The sequence below is a fragment of the Littorina saxatilis genome, linkage group LG7 (assembly GCF_037325665.1).
Source record: "Littorina saxatilis isolate snail1 linkage group LG7, US_GU_Lsax_2.0, whole genome shotgun sequence".
NCBI lineage: Eukaryota > Metazoa > Mollusca > Gastropoda > Littorinimorpha > Littorinidae > Littorina > Littorina saxatilis.
The window spans coordinates 33,337,259-33,354,242 of record NC_090251.1 but is presented as its reverse complement, the minus strand read 5'-3'; the positions used below and the strand labels follow the sequence as shown (position 1 = coordinate 33,354,242).

Below are 16,984 nucleotides of genomic sequence, written 5' to 3'. Positions count from 1 at the left end.
CGTGTGACCTCATCCAATCACGTAAGGGGGCGCGCTTGCATTTCCGCTGTGCGGAGAAAGCATGGCCGTGTGATTCAAGCAAACGAGACTTTTTTTTGTCTTGGTGTTTGAATCGATTGCCTGCTTTCTTCGTCCCGAAAAGCTTGATGGATTTACAAAACAAATTCCCATGCTATCTTTTTGTCTGTGATCAGATGGATAATTGGTTGAAATGTTCACTTTTTGCCTATTTACTTTTCTGACAAGGTCAAGTTGAACAGTCGTTTGTAGCAGACGACGTTTTTCAATTTCAGTGAAACTGAAGAAACGTCTGTTTACTGCCAAGAAAAACCTTTCCAGTGACTACTGTGAATCAAAAATAATTAAGAATGTCGTACTGTTTCCGAAGACACATGAAAACCCTGCTGAGACTGGGTAAAACAGCACAGCAGTTGAAAGATGTCAACACACGTTTGAACTGTATACCAAAGATGGACCAAATGACCTCAATGTGCTCCACCCACACAGAGAATCTTCAAGAGCCCGAGCATATTCCAGTGATGACACAGGAGGTGTTAGATATCATGGAACCCGTCGATGGAGAAGTATGTTACTCAGGAAAAACAAATATTATTACTGTCATCTTTTCTGTTTTTTTTGTTTGTTTGTTTGTTTTTTAATTTACACTCATTCCTGCAATGACATACATTTGCAGATCTATACATACATGTACAACCTAGTATGTTGGGGGAGAGAAGGGAGGGAGAAACGATGGGAAGGGGAGTGGAGACCAATGTGGGAGGGTATAAATGCCTTTAGGTCACACACATTTAATAACTTTGTGCTCTGTGGCAGGAAAAAAGAAATTATGGAGTGAGAGGGTGCGAGAATTTTAAGGGCCTGCACCCAGCCACCAAGGGGGGCTAATGTAGGAGAGTGGGTGTCTGTTCAGTGTCTTTTTCTGTAAGGGCGGAATTTTGGTGCAGGGGTGGTAGGAGAATTGCTTTGTACAGATGCAGTAGAGCAGCTTATAACACACGCACACACACCACACACACAACACACACACACGCACCACACACACACACACACACACCCTCCCCTTTTTTTCAGACCCTATTTTTTTTAGATGTTTTGTTAATATGTGACCCTCCACCACGGAATGAGTCGCATGTCACCTCACGCGGTTCTGCGCTAGGCATAATATAAGTCCGGTTGGTCTCTATGCTAACAGTGTGAGGGTCACCATAGTCACAGGCTTATAACTCGAAAAGTGTTCACTCTTTTCTAAAAACGGTTTTCACCACTGGATAGAGAATAAACAACTCTTTAAGAAAATGTAAAAATATGAAAATCATGAAAAGGTGACATGCGACTCAACCTGTGGTGGAGGGTCACATATTGTCTGAATTTTCCTTACTTAACAGACTCCCTCCCTTTGATTTTCTCAGGTTTGTGGAGATCCTCAAACTCAAAGGGCATGCAGTTCTACTCTTTTGTACTCAGCATTTTTATAATTTATTCAAATAATTATATGAAATTGTTTTTTTGTGGCAGACCATAGTTGACATGACCTTTGGAGGGGGTGGGCACTCGAAGTCCATTCTGCAAAGAGCGCAGGGAATAACATTGGTGGCAGCTGACCGTGACCCCGTGGCATTTGAACTGGCCAAGCAACTGGAATGGGAAATGTTGGGGTATGACTGCTCTCACAATTAATTATCACTTTCTTGTTCTCGCCTAGATTAATGTCTTTTTAACTTGGGATAAATTATACAGTTGTACTGGCATTCCGAGGTTAGGAGTTTAAGGTTGTGTTCTGTACCTCACTGTTAGTGTTATAGCCATTGTGATCTGTGTTGAAAATGAATTAAACAATATGGTAGACCTCTTTATACAGTACTTAGAAGAGTCATTGCCTGCAGCTTTTTTTCTTTCAATGTGTACATATATTCTCAACATGATATTGGAAGATTGCTCGAATTTCTTATTGACAACTTTAGCCCAATTTCCAGTTTATGGGCTTGAGCAAAGAGCTGCATGGTCATGTTAAATTGTTACTGTGGTAATGGTTGCAGGTCTAGTATGTTCTTTCTCACTTAATTTAGCCCAAAACAGCTAATGGCTATAGACATGGGTAATTTCAGTTTGGTGTAGAAGCATGCCTTTCTTTCATAGTGAGGATTTGTTTGTTTGTATTTTTTCTTTTCTTCTTCTTCTACTTTTGTACTCTTTCTATTTTATCAAGGACTTGTCACATGAGGCACTTAAAAATCCCGCACTGGTTATTCAGATGAATGCTTTGGTTTCAGAAAATCAACAATCCTCCCTCTGCTGGGAAAATTCTCGGAGTTACACCATCACATGTCAGCCCATGAAATAGAAGAAGGGACAGTGGACAGCTTTTTGTTTGACCTTGGGGCTTCATCCATGCAGTTTGACACAGCAGGGCGCGGCTTTTCCCTCAGCAGGGATGGTCCACTCGATATGCGCATGGATGAGAGCAGGTTTGCATACAGTGTGCGTTTATGTGTGTGTGTGGGGGGGGGATGATTCTTGTTTTGTGTGTATGTTCCAAGCAGCTACATGTTCATCCTTTTATGTGAAAGTTCCTTTCGATGGCTGGAAGTTGAAACGATCTGACTCTGTTCCCAGATGTCCTGACCAGCCCACGGCAGCGGAAATCATCAACCACCTGAAAGCAAAGGATCTGAGCATCATCTTGAAGAACTACGGAGAGGAGAGACACGCCAGGTCCATCGCCCAGGCCATTGTGGAGGCGCGTTACGCTTTTGGCAACATCACCAGCACCGCACAGCTGGCCCAGGTTATTGACACCGTCTTTGAGGGGTGCGTCTCTTGTTCTTTCTTCTGTAGGTTTTGGTTTCTGAGTTGCTCCACATTGCTGTTGGTGTTGATGGTGAAAACAAAAGATAGAGAAATGTGTTGATACATAACTTTACCTTTTTTTGGTTAGAGTACATTTTTTTCTTCATGTTATTTGGTGTGTGTGTGTCAAGAGATAGTCAATTCTCACATGCTTCATCTTCGTATTTTGGCAATCTGCTTGAAGTTTCTTTGTTTTTGGTTTGTTTTGTTTCACCGTTTTTTTAATTTTATTTTAAAGGAAAATAAATAAAAAGGGAACCCATGTGCAAGCTTTCTTTTCCTTGCTTGAGATTTTTGTTTATCCTATCTCACCTTTACTTCCAAGTCATACTTGACATTGTACAGTTCAACAAATCTGCTGGACGATCGATAGTTGTACACATGCTCATGATTTCAGTCACACTCAACAGTGCAGAACTTGCAGTAGAAATTTGCAATAACTTTATTGAACAAACATTATAGCATAATTTATACACTTTCCCGTTTTTCTTGTAACAGGAGCCACAAGCAAGACAAACTGCAGCGCCACGCCCACCCAGCCACCAAGTCTTTCCAGGCTCTCAGAATCTTCGTCAACAACGAGCTCAACGAGCTCCACAACGGCCTTGAACTTGCCTGGAAGTATCTTCGCCCTGGCGGAATTTGTGCTGTCATTTCCTTCCACTCCCTGGAAGATCGCATCGTGAAGCGTCATTTCCACGGGATTGAAATGGACGCGCAGGGCAACATGACGGTTGGCGACCACCATCGCAACTCCGCCATCACCCAGCCCAAGCACATCATAGAGGAGATGCTGGAGAAAAGATGGATGCCGCTGTCAAAGAAAGTGATGACGCCCACGCTTGATGAGCTGGCCACTAACCCCAGGGCAAGATCCGCCAAGCTGAGAGCTGCCATCAAGGTGTCATGATGGGATTCGTGTTTTAGCTAGTCCCCAAGTTGTGATTCATCATTCATGTGTGCGTGTGTAGGAACAATCAAGTACAGGTCAGTTGCACCCACAGACATCTGATCATTGGATTAATGCAAAGAGAGAGACAGCAGGCATCTGCGCATAGGATTTATGCAAGGAGAGAGACAGCAGGCGTCTGAGCAAAGGGTTAATGCAAAGAGAGAGACAGCAGGCATCTGATCATAGGATTAATGCAAAGCGAGAGATTGACAATTTCTGTCTCTCGGGATAGAAATTGAGGTTCTGCATGTTTAACCTTGACAAAATGTTCTGTCCAAGACAACTAGTAGGGAGTTAAATAATCAGAATGCTTGATCCGATCCAGATCAATGAACCTGAATAAACCGTTTTAAATGTGTCATCTTGAGAAATCAGCAACCGTCTCTTAGTCAGGTGAAACTGGTGATGCAGTTTTCAAAGCTAAACTAAAGCGCAAGTGAACTAGTAGTATGGTGCAAGAGAGTATGCTCGTTTTTATAACAAAGCACTGTAAATGTCAGAGAGTATGCTCGTTTTTATAACAAAGCACTGTAAATGTCAGAGAGTATGCTCGTTTTTATAACAAAGTACTGTAAATATCAGAGAGTATGCTCGTTTTTATAACAAAGCACTGTAAATGTCGGAGAGTATGCTCGTTTTTATAACAAAGCACTGTAAATGTCGGAGAATATGCTCGTTTTTATAACAAAGCACTGTAAATGTCGGAGAGTATGCTCGTTTTTATAACAAAGCACTGTAAATGTCAGAGAGTATGCTCGTTTTTTTATAACAAAGCACTGTAAATGTCAGAGAGTATGCTCGTTTTTATAACAAAGCACTGTAAATGTCAGAGTATGCTCGTTTTTATAACAAAGCACTGTAAATGTCAGACAGTATGCTCGTTTTTGAGTCACTTGAGAAAAAGTGACTCTATGTAATCGGTCAGTGTTAGTCTGTCCGTCCGGCCGGCTGTCCGGCCGGCCGTCTGGCCGGCCGTCCGGCCGGCCGGCCGTAGACACCACCTTAACGTTGGACTTTTCTCGGAAACTATCAAAGCGATCGGGCTCATATTTTGTTTAGTCGTGACCTCCAATGACCTCTACACTTTAACGATGGTTTCGTTGACCTTTGACCTTTTTCAAGGTCACAGGTCAGCGTCAAAGGAAAAATTAGACATTTTATATCTTTGACAAACTTTTCTCGGAAACTATCAAAGCGATCGGGCTCATATTTTGTTTAGTCGTGACCTCCAATGACCTCTACACTTTAACGATGGTTTCGTTGACCTTTGACCTTTTTCAAGGTCACAGGTCAGCGTCAAAGGAAAAATTAGACATTTTATATCTTTGACAAAGTTCAACGGATGTGATTGAAACTTTGTAGGATTATTCTTTACATCAAAGTATTTACATCTGTAGCCTTTTACGAACGTTATCAGAAAAACAAGGGAGATAACTAGCCTTTTCTGTTCGGCAACACACAACTTAACGTTGGGCTTTTCTCGGAAACTATAAAAGTGACCGGGCTCAAATTTTATGTGAACATGACTCATTGTGTTGTGAATAGCAATTTCTTCCTGTCCATCTGATGCCTCATATAATATTCAGAACTGCGAAAGTGACTCGATCGAGCGTTTGCTCTTCTTGTTATAACAAAGCACTGTAAATGTCAGAGAGTATGCTCGTTTTTATAACAAAGCACTGTAAATGTCAGAGAGTATGCTCGTTTTTATAACAAAGCACTGTAAATGTCAGACAGTATGCTCGTTTTTATAACAAAGCACTGTAAATGTCAGAGAGTATGCTCGTTTTTATAACAAAGCACTGTAAATGTCAGAGTATGCTTGTTTTTATAACAAAGCACTGTAAATGTCAGAGAGTATGCTTGTTTTTATAACAAAGCACTGTAAATGTCAGAGAGTATGCTCGTTTTTATAACAAAGCACTGTAAATGTCAGAGAAAATGGTTTGGGTTGTTTTCTTTAATGTTTTGTTATTGTATAGTAAAGAATGATCTCTTCTGCCTTTGTGACTTGTTAGAGTGTTCTTTGTATTTCACACGCACACTCACACAAAGCAAACTTTTGGCTCTTTGAAACACAGGATAAATTATTCAATTTATTCAGCTGCATCAAACCAAAACATTGTGCATTCACCCTCACACACATTCAGAAACACACATGCTATCATTCAAACACAATAAAATGTACTTTCTTTTCTTTATTTGGTGTTTAACGTCGTTTTCAACCACGAAGGTTATATCGCGACGGGGAAAGGGGGGGGGGGGGGGGGGGGAGATAGGATAGAGCCACCTGTTAATTGTTTCTTGTTCACAAAAGTACTAATCAAAAAATTGCTCCAGGAGCTTGCAACGTAGTACAATATATTACCTTACTGGGAGAATGCAAGTTTCCGGTACAAAGGACTTAACATTTCTTACATACTGCTTGACTAAAATCTTTACAAACATTGACTATATTCTATACAAGAAACACTTAACAAGGGTAAAAGGAGAAACAGAATCCGTTAGTCGCCTCTTACAACATGCTGGGGAGCATCGGGTAAATTCTTCCCCCTAACCCGCGGGGGGTAATAAAATGTACACAGTCAAATGGAATTGCAGATCCAGCATAAACTAGGTCCCACAGATGCACATATCCATTCAGCATACAGCCTACCCTGTTACAACAATTTCTCCTGTTATCTCAATCGGCGAAAGCCAGCCTCACAAAACGTTCACAATAAATAGGGAAACGGCAGTATGTGTCTGTCATGTGTTTGCCATTGGTCTGTGACATCAGAACTGTGCCACTACGAACTCTGACGTACGTGCTGAGTATTGGCGGCTTTGCCTGTTAAAAGGGCAGCTGTTGGGTTGTGGCTCTCAATATCTGTTCATCAGAATGAGTTCTCATGTAACTGAAACTATACTTAAAAGTTACTTGGTGATTTTAACAGCTTGATAACACAAGTCCGAAGATTTTAGACATGCTACAATGTCTTTAATCGAAGAAAGTTTGCATTCTTGGCTGAGTCAATGCAGCCCACTCGAAAATTACTTCCCTTGGACGTGTGACGTCAGCCGAGGAATCGGCCGGGTTGAACAGCGCTCTCTTTATACCGTGTAGTGAGCGCAATCGGGTTGTCTAGTCAAGCCCTAAAGCATACTTCACGGGTAGGTGAAGAGAAACTCAGAATGGGGTGTCTTCTCCCAGGCCAAAATTTCGCAGTAAAAAACGGAGTTTATAAAGTGTCTTTCGTCCCCCTCCTGCTTTTGTTCAGGTGTTCCCACTTGAACCCTGTTTTTGTTCAACTTATTGGCATGTAATGTCACGTGTCGAGGGACACACACACAAGCACACAAACACTAACACACACACCCATACACACACAGTGTGTAATCACACACATACACAAACACACACACACATACGTGTTATCACACACACACACACATACGTGTTATCACACACACACACGTGTTATCACACACACACACACACACACACACACACACACACACACACGATAACCATCACAATCACAGTTTGACAAATTCATCTTTGATTTTTTTGCCGCCGAACCCCCCTCCCCCATTTTCCACACTAGATCCACTGTTTCATCTTTGTCTTCGTCTCTCTTCCCTTTATCTTATCTCGTCTACCTACTTGAGTGAGTAACTGAAGAGGTATTGTCATTACATTGTATCTCTTTCCTAGATTTTCCCACCGACAGAGTTGGTTTTTGTCTTGAATTCAGTACCTCACACGTACACGGTAATTGGCGTGACACCTCAAGCGGACCTTCTTCAGTGTAAAGTGTCTGCTGACCAGGGACACGAGGGTCTGTGGTTGAGCAACTTTATGGTTTAACCGGGTGGACTGGGGGAGTAGCAACAGCATGTGAACCACTTTAGAAATAACTTGTGAAGGTTGCAGTTGGTCAGATCAAAGAAGAGAAGATGGGAACATGGGTCCTGAGAAGATACCACCACCCTAATACTTTACTTTGTGCAAGAATCAATCACGCGTACAGCATTAGAGATGCCCAGCTGTACTCTGCATTGTACTGTAAACTTCGCAGCGGCCTTATCGGGTTCCTCGGATGACGTCACTGCCAGGCTAACGCTGCGGCGTCTCTTCTTGTGCTGACAGAGTTGTCGGTCGCGGATTTTGAGTCGTTTCGGCCTGCCAACTCCTTCGTTTTCATGCGGATTGTGAGAACTAGCAGAAAGTTTCACTCATTTTCATGGTTTCAAACTAATGATAAAAGTATCTTCTTCTGGACCAAATCAACAGTCTTCAGTTGAATCAACTCGGAAATCTCTTAAACGCGTGTTTGCACACACTCCGCGCATTTTTGAGGCCAGGCAACCCGACAGCTGCCCTTTAACACATGTGCCTTGCATAACAACTGACATGCATCGAAAAGTGACTCATGTCAGTGCAAAAAAATATGATTTAAATACCCTACACCTGCTTTCTTTATTTGGTGTTTAACGTCGTTTTCAACCACGAAGGTTATATCGCGACGGGGAAAGGGGGGGGGGGGGGGGGGGGGGGAGGGAGATGGGATAGAGCCACTTGTTAATTGTTTCTTGTTCACAAAAGCACTAATCAAAAAATTGCTCCAGGGGCTTGCAACGTGGTACAATATATTACCTTACTGGGAGAATGCAAGTTTCCAGTACAAAGGACTTAACATTTCTTACATACTGCTTGACTAAAATCTTTACAAACATTGACTATATTCTATACAAGAAACACTTAACAAGGGTAAAAGGAGAAACAGAATCCGTTAGTCGTCTTCTTCTTCTTCTGCGTTCGTGGGCTGAAACTCCCATGTACACTACGTGGTTTTTTTGCACAAGTGGAATTTTACGTGTATGACCGTTTTTACCCCGCCATTTAGGCAGCCATACGCCGCTTTCGGGGAAAGCATGCTGGGTATTTTCGTGTTTCTATAACCCACCGAACTCTGACATGGATTACAGCATCTTTTTCGTGCGCACTTGCTCTTGTGTTTGCGTGTAGACACGGGGGTGTTCGGACACCGATGAGAGTTTGCACACAAAGTTGACTCTGAGAAATAAATCTCTCGCCGAACGTGGAGACGAACTCACGCTGACAGCGGCCAACTGGATACAAATCCAGCGCCTACCGACTGAGCTACATCCCCGCCCAAGAATACAAGCAAAATGAAATTCATGTTAGTTAAACTTTACATAGCTCTTCGACCAGACCACCGAAGTGAGGCTGAAGATGACTTCTAAAAGAATTTTTGACAACAAACTTTACAATCAGCCGCCGACCGACCTTCGGGTGTGCCAAAGCACACGCGCATTCAGCAGTATTAATTATATTCGCAAGAAAATCCTGACGACACAGTCTGTGCCATATTTCTCTACTACTACAAGAATTTAGATAAAGTAAACAATATGTTAACACAATGCTTAAGGATACATGTAGATCGCTTACACAGAACTACATGTATCACTGTATGTATCAAGGCGAAGGCAAGTAGCTGAAAGAGACTTTTCTAAACAAGAAAAGAGACTGCAAATGTCTCATGCAAACAAATAAGTTGACAATAACTGCCATGGACATTGTTGGACCTTAACTGAAAGAGATCTAATTGGAGCATGTATGTAAGTGCATTTTAATCATCAGGATTTGTGTGCATGGGAATACATGTACAACCAAAAATAAAGAAAATGTGTATTGGCCCATTCCATGTGCAAAATCATAATAAAACACCAAAAAGTACACAAAACGGTGTGAGACAATTTCCACTAATCTCATGGAGAACAAGTATAGAACCAGAAATTTTTACCTGCATTGTACAAAAAAGAAAAAAAATTCAATTCACATATCAGCACTGTGACTAAGAATATGTCTGCAATAAAGGGTCAAAAATACTTGGTGTTGAGCAAATAAGACATCCACATACTGGACCTTACAGTATAGTAACAATACCCGCTATTACGAGTTAGTCGTGTGACAGAGAGTTTTCTTGCACACGAGACTGTAGATGTCTCACGACGGCGTAGCCGAAGTGAGACAGCAGCAGTCGAGTGTGCAAGAAAACTCTATGTCACACGCTTTCCTTCTTTGCCACTACTAAAGCAAACGTGTGCAAGATTGTATGTTACACGCTTTAGGAGCATGGCAAGCACGGATTCAAACTCAAAATCGTCCCTCCAAAAGCCAAAAAATGCACACACGACTTTTATTTCTCCTGCTGTTATCGTTTCTTCTCTTTACAAATTCTTCAACGCTCAAAATACTGAAAACGGCATCCCAGACGACAGTACTGTTTCCATAGGCGAATTTAGCTGCCCTTGGAAAGTGGCTCGCTCAGAAGGCCTGTTAGTCTGAAACTATAAGGACAGAGTTCTGAACATAGATGACAAAGATTCCGGAATGAACAAACATTTCGCGGATGCAGACACAGAAAGACGTCATGAAGAATGCAATGCTTCAAAAGATACAGACTGTGACGATGACTGTGACGTCATTCACATATACCGAGACGTCATTCACAGCTGTTCGGTCACTTCCGTCAAAAAGTAGATCTCTCCACAATGGCTGCTCTTGTGTTCAGGTTTGTCAAGCTTGAGTACACAAAACGTGTTTGTTCTCTCCTCTGTTGAAGCTGTGAGACATAAATGCTATTCCGACTTGGTCGTGTGACAGAGTTTTCTTCCACACTCGATTAGCTGATGTCTAACTCAGCCTGACGGCTTCGTTAGACAATCAACGTAATCTCGTGTGGAAGAAAACGTCTGTCACACGACCAAGTCGGAATAGCAGGTACTGTCACATGACTAACTCGTAATATCGATTATGTCTCACAGCATAGGCATAGAAAGACAGAAATGAGTTTTGGGGGACGAAATAACAAGCACAAAACAAGACTGAAAAACACAATTGCCCTTTTACACATACCCTACACACGCATGCGCGCAGAAAATAGATTCAATGCGTTTCGTGTCTTTTCTGGTTGAATGCATTCAACAAAGTATCAACCAACGTTTCTGAATCTTTCAATGAAAAAAGATAAACTTATTTTGAACCAAACAGCACATACCAACAAAAGCTAAACACACAAACACACACACGCGCACTTACACAGATTGAATGCAAAGCGCGAACGAACACGGAGGAATTTTGTAGGTCAGGTCGTGGGAAAGTCCACCCGAAATGTTCCACAGGGGAACTGGTTGTGTTTGTATTTTGTGTTTATTTTCTCACAGTGATGTTGATGGTTTTTACAGTACCGTTTTGAAAGAATATTTTCCGAATTTGGGGCACACTTTTGACTTTTGGTTCGTTTATCTCGTCGAAGTAATATTCGAGTGTTTCTAAATCAAAACCTTCCAACACCGCTGGTGCAGATTAGACCTGCCTGACTGTCTGCGTGCGTGTTAGAGCTGAAGACGAAGCCTCAATCGCCAAAGCGTCACCTATCTGTGGGTCCTTACGTTGATACGTGGTGAGATCCGCACGGAACTGTCTATGCAACTTTTCCTAGTCACAGGTGTAAGGTTCGATCTTTTCTTTGAAATTTTGTCCTCTGTGTACGTAGCAAAGCGTTTAGCCATTTTCGGTTTTCGTTGCAGACGACGATAGTGAAAGTAGTACCTATGGTTTTGTTTTGACCTTTCGTATTCAGGGTTCTTAATTGAAGCTTGATAAAGGGAGCTTGTCGTGTAAGTGGAAAGTTGACGAAGCTTTTGAAAACAGAAATTGAATGAAGAAGAAGATGTGGCTTTCAGTTATATACAGGAGAACAGGGTTGGTGTTATTCTTTTTCCGTCAAACACGAAGTACACAGATAAAACGTGGTTGACTGACCAAGGCCTGTTGGCACACTATTCAGAATGCACAACAAAATGCAACAACACTTTGATACCCATTTTTCTACGTTCGTGATCACTTGAAATGAATACTGAAAACATAAGTGTTTAAGGTAGTGACTGAATGTATGTGAAGGTAAACATTTTCAGAAATAAATGAATGATCAAAATAATTGATTTCGGCATCAAAGCGTGTAACATACAATATTGCACACGTTTGCTTTAGTAGTGGCAAAGAAGGAATGCGTGTGACATTAATCTATTGCCTTTTTGATGTTCAATGCACAGGAGTTGACTGAAGCATATCAAAAATATATGTACATCTCTGTCTCATTTTCATTCAAAAACATTCTACAAACATTACATTTTTTTCCATGGTTCAAACAAGCGACAGTTACAGTCATACTCTTATCACAGTATCAAGCCAAATGCTATCGAAACCCTGAGTTTTGAAGAGGAAACCCATCTTGCGCGTCTCGTTCTTCAGCAGAATTCAGTAGAGGAGCGGCAGCAACCTCATTAGGTAACGACATAGGAGGCAGACCTTTCACTGCCTCGTCGTAACTTCCCTGTCGGCCATATTTCCCCACCTTCAGGCGACAGCACAGCGCGTCATACATGAAGTTGGCCAAAGACTGTAGCATTCCTGTAAAAAAAGAAGAGGTTTTTTTTGGCCAGTCTCCTCTTTATACCCCCTCCCCTGCCTATCTTCTTTTCACAACCACACACATTTTTTCCTGATGCAAGAAGTGAGGGATGGGGTTGAGAGAAGTAACCTAATGAACGAATCCGGGACAGAGAAAACTTCTAACTTAATTCCCTTCGTACAATAGGGAATGGAGCTGAAAAACAATGTCACACCAACTCTTCTTCTTCTTCTTCTTGGCGTTCGCAGAGGTTACACAATCAGTCCAGCACTGGTGATAAATGTTGTCGTTTTCTCCAACTCCTGTCGACTGCCGTATAGTTTGGTCTGCAAGGGAGTTGGTGACGGCCACACTTCTTTTCGTTCCTCATCTAGTAAGGGACATCGCTGTAAGATGTGTTCCGCTGTTTGGTCCTCTTGACCGCAGGCACAGGTTGGTGATGGCGCCAGCTTGAACTTTCGGTTCATGTGTGCATTGAGCCTGTTGTGGCCAGTACGCAGCCTGATGAGGTTGACTTGCTGCTCTCTGGACATTGTGTGGTAGTCATCTCTGTTTGTCCTTGGCCTCATCAATGCCTTGATGATTGTCTTCTGCTCACTAAAGCTGACACTGTTTTCAGGTTGGTCTTCCACGGCTCCTTCTTTTGCCAGCTCATCTGCCCTTTCATTTCCTGGTATCCCACAGTGTGCTGGTATCCACTGGAGGACAACTCTTCTGGTTTGTCTGACCATCTGTAATGCTTTGGCCAGCTGTGGGAGTTTGTCGTTCTCTAGGGCCTGAAGGACTGAAAGGGCGTCCGAGAGGAAGACAACTTGGTAGCAAGGGTCTGCGGAGTCCTGAACGAAGGAGGCGGCCTGCATGAGAGCTTCTGCTTCTGCTTTATAGTTTGTGCAGTGTTTGCCAGTGGCAACGCTGGATGTAGCTGTATGTCCCCCAGGGAACTGGATGAGAATGCCTGCACCTCCATTGAGCACGGCGTTAGTTGCTGATCCATCGGTGTATACATGGATCCACGCCTCTTTTGGGTACTGTTCGTCGATCAGGGCTAAGGTGAGTGCCTGTCGAGCTGTGTCATTCTGATCTTCTCCTGAGGTAACATGTGGAACACTGGTGCAGATCTGGATGCCTGGTTTCTCTGTTGCCTTGGGGGTTTCCTCTTCTTCTTGAGTCAGAGGTAGAGTGTTCTGTGGAAGGACTTCCCTGTACTGTCGAGAAAGTCTCTTGCTCTCGTGTACAAAACTGCTCCGTTTAAGCCGGTTCTTGGTGAGGTTGTTCAGTCTGTGCTTCATGGGGTGGTCGGGTAGGCACTTGAGCTTCTCGGCCTGTACCATAGTCTTGGCTTCTCTTCTCTGACAGAGGGGTTGGATGGTGGTAAGCTTCTCCATTTCCTTGATGGGCGTGGATTTCATTGCACCGGTGATGAGTCGGAGGGCCTGGTTTTGCACACGGTCAAGGGTCTGCAGGTTTGTCTTGGCTGAGGTTGACCACGCTGTGGAGCCGTACTCGAGGTGGGGTCTGATTGTTCCCTGGTATACTGTCTTCAGTATCTTCTCGTTCGCTCCCCAGGTGGTACCTGCCAGCTTCCTGAGTATGGCTAGCTTGCGCCGGGCCTTTGTCTCTGCCTGTGCAATGTGTGGTTTCCAGGTCTGCCGTCTATCAAAGGTGACACCAAGGTACGTTGCTTCTTCATCCTCTCTCAGAGGAGTTCCACCAAGCCTAATGGTTCCGGCTTTCTGCTTTGGCGACAGTGTGAATAGGGTGGTGGAGGATTTCTCCTTGTTGATGGAGACGCACCAATCTTCTGCCCATGCGTTCAGCCTATCTGCCGCTTGCTGCATTCTGTAGGTGGCAGTACTTGCGTGCTCCTCCTTGCACCAGATCACAAGGTCGTCTGCGTAGAGAGCAGCTTTGATCCCCTTGGGCATCTCAGACACCAGATCGTCGATGAAGAGAAGGAAGAGTGTGGGGGAGAGGACTCCGCCCTGAGGGACGCCATGACGAAGGAGGAACTTCTTGCTTTTGGTCTGGTCGACGTTAACTCTTGCCCTGCGGTTATAGAGGTAAGAGCGAATCCACTGGTACATGTTGCTGGACACGCCTTTCCTCAGCAGTTTTACAAGGAGTCCATCTTTCCAGACCTTGTCAAAGGCCTTCTGAAGATCTATCCAGGTGACGAAGACCAGCTTCTGTTCCTGAAAGGCATCTTCAACTTCTTGCGCCAGGTAAGTGACCTGATCTTCAGTGCTGCGGAACTGTCGGAATCCAGCTTGTTCAGGGGCGAGGAGGTTCCTGGATTCCAGGTACCACCACGCTCGTTCACAATTCTCTCCAGGGTCTTCACAACACAGCTGGTGAGGCTGATTGGGCGATAGCTGGTGGCCTTCTTTGGATCCTTCCCTTTTTTTAAGATGGGGATCATGATCGCTTCTCGCCAGAGTTGTGGTAGCGATCCTTCTTGCCAGCTGCTGTTGAAGACCTCGAGTAGCTTGTTCTCTGCTGCACTACCAAGGTGGGTTAGCATCTCGTTGGTGATGCCGTCTGGGCCAGGGGACTTCTTCGCCTTTGACTTTTTCAGAGCTGAGTGCAGCTCGTGGAGTGTGAGTGGTTGACTCATGGCGTCCACTGTCAACTGTCTGGCAGGTCTCTCTCTTTTCTCTCTTCTTGCTTCTCTCTGTTTCTCGGGGCTAACATGGAGGTTGCTCTCAGCTGCATAGCTTTCAGCAAATTGGTTGGCAGCATGCTTTCCAGTTAGCACCTTCCCGTTCTCTTCTAATGTGATCTTTCCTCTGCTGGTGTTCTCATCATTCAACTGCTTGGTGAGCCTCCAGAGCTTTCTGCCATCCTTCTCAAGGTTCAGAGTGCTTGTTTTCTCTTGCCAGTTTCTCCGTCTTGCCTGTAGCTTCTTCTTGAGAAATTTGGCTTTGGCTTCCTGGAGGCGGATGTTGTTGTTTTGTGACGGGTTGACTTCTGCTTCCCTTCTGGCGTCTGCCAGATCATCATCCAGTTCCTGCAATTCATTGCTCCAGTAGGGCTTATAGTCTCTCCTGGCACCCCTGGGAATGGACTCACGCGCTGCTCTGAGGATGCTCATGTTGAAGTCCTTCGCCACCATGTTGATGTCTCGACCCTCGACTCTGATGTCTTTGGTGAGTTCGCTGGTGCGGTGTCTAAAGAGGAACCAGTTCGCTCTTTTGTAGTTCCACCGAGGGAAGGAAGCTTCAGTGCAGGACTCCATGCCCAGGGTCAAAAAGACTGGCCGATGGTCACTTCCACCTAGCTGTTCTCCGACCTCTCTGCTGGTTAGCTGGTGCATGTCTTCCGTGCAGAAGGCTAGGTCAGGAGTTGATGTAGTGTGCCATCTTCTGGAGTAGAATGTAGGGCAGTCAAAGGGGCTGTTCAAAAGGATGAGACCTTTGTCGTCCTGCCAGTTCTCCACCTCTTCTCCTCTCCGATCCAGGTGGTCATATCCCCAACTCTGTGAATGACTGTTGAAGTCACCCACCACGATGAAGTTGGAGGCCTTTGCGGGGATCGTGTCAAGGGCGAGGTGTCTATCATTGGGGCAGTAGAAGTTGACAAGATGGAATTCTGATGTCTTCGTCTGGATTCGAATCACCTGATATTCGGAGTCCTCCATGTGCGTTTCTATCAAACAGGCATTGATGTTGTTCCTGATGAGGGTCAGGATTCCTCCTTTGCTTCGGTCTGTTCTGTCGGACCTAAGGCATTGGTAGCCTCTCACTTTGAAGGACTTTTGGGGTGTCAGGTGCGTCTCCTGAATACAGCAGATGTTGATGTTCTTCTCATGCAGGATATGCTCCAACTCTGTCTTCTTGTTCAGGATACTTTCTGCGTTCCAGTGCATGACCTGGAAAGGTCGCTGCTGACTGGGTTTCTTCCTGGTTGTGGTGGTGCCAGTCACTTTCCTCCCGCGTCCCCTGGCGTGACAAGACGGACGGGAGGGACCTCCAGTAGTTGGGGCTGGGTCCCTTTGAGGCATGGGACCCGACGCTGCTCCACCCTGGGGGGTCCTCAATGGGCGAGCGCCATTTCCATCTGTGCTGGTTGATTGTGTCATCATTTGCGTAAGTGCGTGTACCCGTGGTTTGTTAGAATGCGCCGTGCGGCCCGGGTCCTCCGTCTTCAGCATTCGGGGTTTTCTGTCGGGGTTACCTCACCCTTAGCTCATGGCCCGTACGTCCTACCCTGAGAGCACAGGGGGGAGGATTTTCCGGGATCCCACCCGGAGCCAGTTTGGTCCGCGGCCGCAAGCGGCTGATCTCCATATCTGAAGACCGTTCCCCTATCCGCCACCCGGGGACGCGCTGGGTTGGGGGTGGTCGCCCCACTGAAAATCCCACACTGGGTTAAGAAAGATCAGCCTGTCCCAGGTCACACCAACAAACCTGAGACGCAGAAAACTCCTCCTATAATGCCGCACATGCGCACGAGGAACTGCCAGTAGGGTTTGTGCTCCTCCCTGACCCTTATCAGCAACGCCGACAGATCGTACTTGACAAAGATTCCAGGAACCCCATGGCTGCCTTCTTTGTGGTTGATGGAGCGATTCTGGAAGCAAGATATTTCTGTTGTTTAAACTTTATTTTTCAGTTATAGTTGATGAAAGTCAGAACACACAAAATAGTAAAATAACAGTTTCCACGCCTTTTCACACATCTGA

General features: G+C 44.6%; 2 protein-coding genes across 4 annotated transcripts in view; one reads left to right on the top strand and one right to left on the bottom strand.

Moving 5' to 3' along the window:
* Nucleotides 1-62: 62 nt before the first annotated feature.
* On the top strand, nt 63-5,825 carry LOC138971259 (probable methyltransferase-like protein 15 homolog). Its single transcript, XM_070343964.1, has 5 exons — nt 63-584; nt 1,537-1,676; nt 2,292-2,486; nt 2,635-2,829; nt 3,367-5,825. The coding sequence occupies exons 1-5, from the start codon at nt 369-371 to the stop codon at nt 3,776-3,778; spliced, it is 1,158 nt and encodes a 385-aa protein (XP_070200065.1). The 5' UTR covers nt 63-368; the 3' UTR covers nt 3,779-5,825.
* A 1,514-nt stretch (nt 5,826-7,339) lies between these two features.
* Nucleotides 7,340-16,984, bottom strand: part of LOC138971258 (endoplasmic reticulum-Golgi intermediate compartment protein 2-like) — a 31,546-nt gene continuing 21,901 nt past the window's right edge. For all 3 annotated transcript variants that reach the window (XM_070343961.1, XM_070343960.1, XM_070343962.1), the window contains exons 10-11: nt 16,710-16,872; nt 7,340-12,302 (exon numbers count right to left, since the gene is read on the bottom strand). In XM_070343961.1, the coding sequence (XP_070200062.1) occupies nt 12,088-12,302; nt 16,710-16,872 (378 nt within the window). In that variant the 3' untranslated portion in view covers nt 7,340-12,087. The remainder of the gene's footprint in view (nt 12,303-16,709; nt 16,873-16,984) is intronic.